This window comes from Lathyrus oleraceus, chromosome 5, assembly GCF_024323335.1.
Source record: "Lathyrus oleraceus cultivar Zhongwan6 chromosome 5, CAAS_Psat_ZW6_1.0, whole genome shotgun sequence".
NCBI lineage: Eukaryota > Viridiplantae > Streptophyta > Magnoliopsida > Fabales > Fabaceae > Lathyrus > Lathyrus oleraceus.
In genome coordinates, this window is record NC_066583.1 from 189,739,697 (window position 1) to 189,743,659 (window position 3,963).

A 3,963-nucleotide genomic window follows, 5' to 3' on the forward strand; every position below is an offset into this window, starting at 1 on the left:
TTTTCAAAGCTAAAAAATGTATAGTCAAGCTTACCGTGCCCACTAGGAATACAACAGTCAAGCTTAGATTACCCACCAGGAATACAATAGTTTTCAAACAAGTATTCTAGCATCTTTAGTTTGATTTTAGAAGAGGCAAAAATAATTCTAAAAGTGTACAATTGATTTTTGTGTAATTTTGAAGTGTTTGATTATTTTAAAATAAAATTGATTCTACCTTTTTTATTTGAAGTTAGAATGATAGTTTCTGAATTTAAATTTGATTTTTATATTGAAATTTATTGTTCAACTATTTTTATATATATGTATTCAAACATTAATCAATTATTCTAAACTCAATTATGTTAAAATCAATTCTAACAAGTGTATAATATAAGAACCAGACCCACGCAAGTGTTCTCATTTTGCACAAACCAAAAAATCTGAACCATTGCAAGTATTTCAGGGTCTGAACCTTGGAATGTGCAAGTTGTAGGAATAATATTTAGCAACTGTCTGGTTCTGCTTCAAAACATGATTAATCAGGCTCAATATCATTTTTACTGTTAATTGGTGAAGTTAAATATTAAAAGCGTTTCCAACCACCCTCTAAAACAAACAGACAACAGAAGCTAAGTCTATGATGAATAACAGAAGCTGATTGTATAATCATGACAACAATGCTGTTGCGCCGCTAATAGCAGCTGCTACAGAAGCAATTGACAATCTAAGCTCTAAATCAATAAAATTAATTATATGTATTAACAAAGCAACAAATGTGAGATCCTTACATGAGTGACATATACAGACACATACATAGAGGAAAATGACAGATCTAACTCTTAACTGTTAAGGAAAATAAGTTACTTAAATGTCTGAGTGCAACCGTACCAAACGTAATGAACCGAAGGGAGTACTTAATCGCCATTCTCTTTGTTTTTTATTCAGTGGTCTTCCTTTCCCTGCTTTCTCTCTGTTGACTCTCACGTCTGCTAAACTCCAAGTGCAATATTTTGTTTCCATGTCGAAGGATTCAAGCTTGAAGACACCGTCGCCTTCTGCAGATGGATTATTTGAGTCATCTTCAATGGCATATTTCACATACATAGGTCTCTCCTTGAATCGGTCTAGGTCATCAGGAATTCGAACTATTCTTTCAACACCTGGTGAAGACACCTGAAGGAACACATCTAGAGATATAAAAGCTTCATGTGGAATGTGAATAAGCCACAAGTTAAACCAACTGGACCAAAGAGTACTGCAATAAGAATAATGCTAACAACATACTCTTTGTCACACACAGTTTTATTGGTTAAAATTCATATGGGTCTCACCAAATTTATATGGAACACGTGATTTGGTAGGACTCTGAATTTTAACTAATAAAAAAGTGTTAGAAAGTGTGGATTAGAGAGTGTGTTCCTACTACTCCTTCAATAATTTTCATTCAAACATAGTTTATTGTGATAATCACAAATTATATCTCTACCTACAACATATGACAATGCAGTAAGATATTTGAGATGGTACCTCCAAACTTAAATTCTCAGGAATGAATTTGGCAAGTTCCGCTTCATCCAATTTTGCTCTGTAAGTTGTAGAAAAGGCTTCAATATCTTCCATGGTGGGGGAGCCGGATCTATTGTGCATGGAAATTCATAAATAAGCATGCATCAAAAGTATATAATAGCAAGTTCAGTTCAGCAACAGTTTATGCAAAATAAAATAATTGCATTAGAGGAACACAATAATGCAGATTATTGATCCTTGATGAGTGCCTCTGTTGTTATGCCAGAAATTCGTTATTGAGCAGGGGCAGGGCATGGAAGCATTTACTGTTTTTATCAATAGGGTAAAAAGTCCCTTTGGAGGTTACAAAAAGGTTTGCACTCATGATCTGTCATAAATCATTGAGCATTAGGGGAACACAAGCAAAGGTTTGCCACCAATCCAATGCAGCATTTCAGAACCTGCGATATGATTTTAACAATCTTGGGACTTTTTCTTACTTCATTATGAGGGGAAGGTGCTACAAGACAATAGTTTCTTTCCATAAGCTCGGCAGAACTTAAATTACAAAAGTAAATAAAAGCTTCTACGTTTTCTTACCTAGTTGCATTGCATTGGTTAAGAGTACCATTTACTAATAAATTGAATTAAACTTCAACAACTTTTTTTCTATTGATCCTTTTTTTAAATAAAACTGCAGCAACAAGAGAGAATCGCCTAAAATCACATTGTTTCCCAAGAAAGAGATATCCTTATGCTATATAGCACAAATATTTCCCCTTCTAACAAACACTCTTATATGTTGTTAATCCAACATAACAGTGTCACGTAGCACCGACCCCTACAATGCTATTGTAGCAAAATAGCAAGATATCCGCTATTGTAAATAAAAATCAAAGTACAAAGTAAAAATAAATGCTAAAAAATAGAAAAAACACAATTAAAGAGACCTTCATAATTAATAATTAAATAACCTAAAGTACATAGCAATAAAACTTAAACATAGAAGAAAAACACAAGAGAGCTACATCTATCTCTAAAACATTATTTCCGTCATTGCGGCGGGCCTAAAAACTGCCATGTATATCCGTCACAGTGCCGCCATGGCGGATATTTGATACCACTGGTTTGTTTCTCTCTTAATCTAACCCAATCAGTTGAATTTGATTAAAACATTACTACTACCTATCTTTAATTAATTAATTCATACAAGAAAACAACATTTTCTTAGAACTACATAGAACTACATCTATCTCTAAAACATTATAACAACATTGATGATGAATTCTTACTTGTTGGAAAGCTTTTCAATACGCACTTGAACTGTGGAATTGAGTAAAGTTTTGAAAGCATAGATTTGCAAGTCCCCATCGAAAGACATAGTAACCTCTTTAGCAACTGCTAATGCCTTTTTATCCCACCATGTTCCGGCGAGGGAAATTCCCCCGCCTGCGCCACCATCACCGGCCTTCAAAAACAACCAAAGTCAAGTCAATTCTTCAACAAAATTGAGTTTTTTCATTCAACAACACAATAATGATTAGGTTTCCAACAAAACTTACATAGGGTACACTATCCTCCTCCTCGTCATAGTACTCTTCGTCTCCGTCACTATCATCATCCATATCCTCATCAATTTCTGAGTCTGTGTAAATAACAACTTCAATTGACAGTTTAAGGGAAAAAATAATTGAGAGATTGACAGTAGTTATACCTACCGTATTCAAATTCATCATCATCTTCTTCTTCGTCTGATGATACTTCTTGTACGATGGTGGATTCTAGAACGGGCTCTGAATCAGAGATTTTCTTCTTTCCATGAGGAATAACAAGGGGCTTTATTGGAGTGTATGGAAAAGTAGAAAACTGAGAGGAAGAAAATTGGGTTGAAGTAGAAGAAGGGGCATAGAAACAATTCCAACTTCTAAACCTAGTAATGGTGATATGTGGTGACAAAGGAATTCGCCATGGTTGCAACAGGCTTGAAGCTTTAATCAAATCCATTCAGCTTCTTTTTTCTACTGAATTTGTGAAAGGACAAGAAAGTGACATATGAAAAATATTGGCAATTTGTATCCCACCCCCTTATACTCTCTCAAACCCTTGGCAAACTTTTTCCCACCCCTTAGAATTCTCTCAAAAACCCTTAGCAAAAAGTCAAAAATACCCACAGTTTTCGGAGATACATTTTCGTATTTGTTTTAAGATTTGTTCTTAGATTCATCTATGAAATAATCTTTAATTTCAAATCTATAGGGATATTCGGATATGCACCTTCGAACGTGTTTAATGTATATATCACACCAAATCCTTCCTCTTCTCCTTCTTCATTTTTGAAAATATGTTCATCCTCAACTTCAAACAACATTGGAGCTCGTAACAATATACTTCCAATCAATTTTTCAAGTTTCTTTAAGGATAAACACTACCTCTACTTCAAGCATTTCAATCCCAACTAACTTCATTTATTCATCC

General features: G+C 34.2%; 1 protein-coding gene across 1 annotated transcript; it reads right to left on the reverse strand.

Moving 5' to 3' along the window:
- Window positions 1-714: 714 nt before the first annotated feature.
- On the reverse strand, window positions 715-3,591 carry LOC127082477 (uncharacterized). Its single transcript, XM_051022713.1, has 5 exons — window positions 3,207-3,591; window positions 3,051-3,133; window positions 2,781-2,956; window positions 1,510-1,618; window positions 715-1,155 (listed from the first exon to the last, which is right to left on the reverse strand). Exons 1-5 carry the CDS (start codon window positions 3,490-3,492, stop codon window positions 847-849), a joined length of 963 nt encoding a protein of 320 aa, XP_050878670.1. The 5' UTR covers window positions 3,493-3,591; the 3' UTR covers window positions 715-846.
- Window positions 3,592-3,963: the final 372 nt, after the last annotated feature.

Bases quoted from the DNA above. Each gene is read 5' to 3' on its own strand.
- LOC127082477 (XM_051022713.1), bottom strand. From the start codon at position 3,492: ATGGATTTGATTAAAGCTTCAAGCCTGTTGCAACCATGGCGAATTCCT. The intron at 2,957-3,050 runs GTAAGTTTTGTT...TTGTTTTTGAAG, and splicing joins AGGAGGATAGTGTACCCTAT to GCCGGTGATGGTGGCGCAGG. The intron at 1,619-2,780 runs GTAAGAATTCAT...CATGCACAATAG, and splicing joins ATTGAAAAGCTTTCCAACAA to ATCCGGCTCCCCCACCATGG.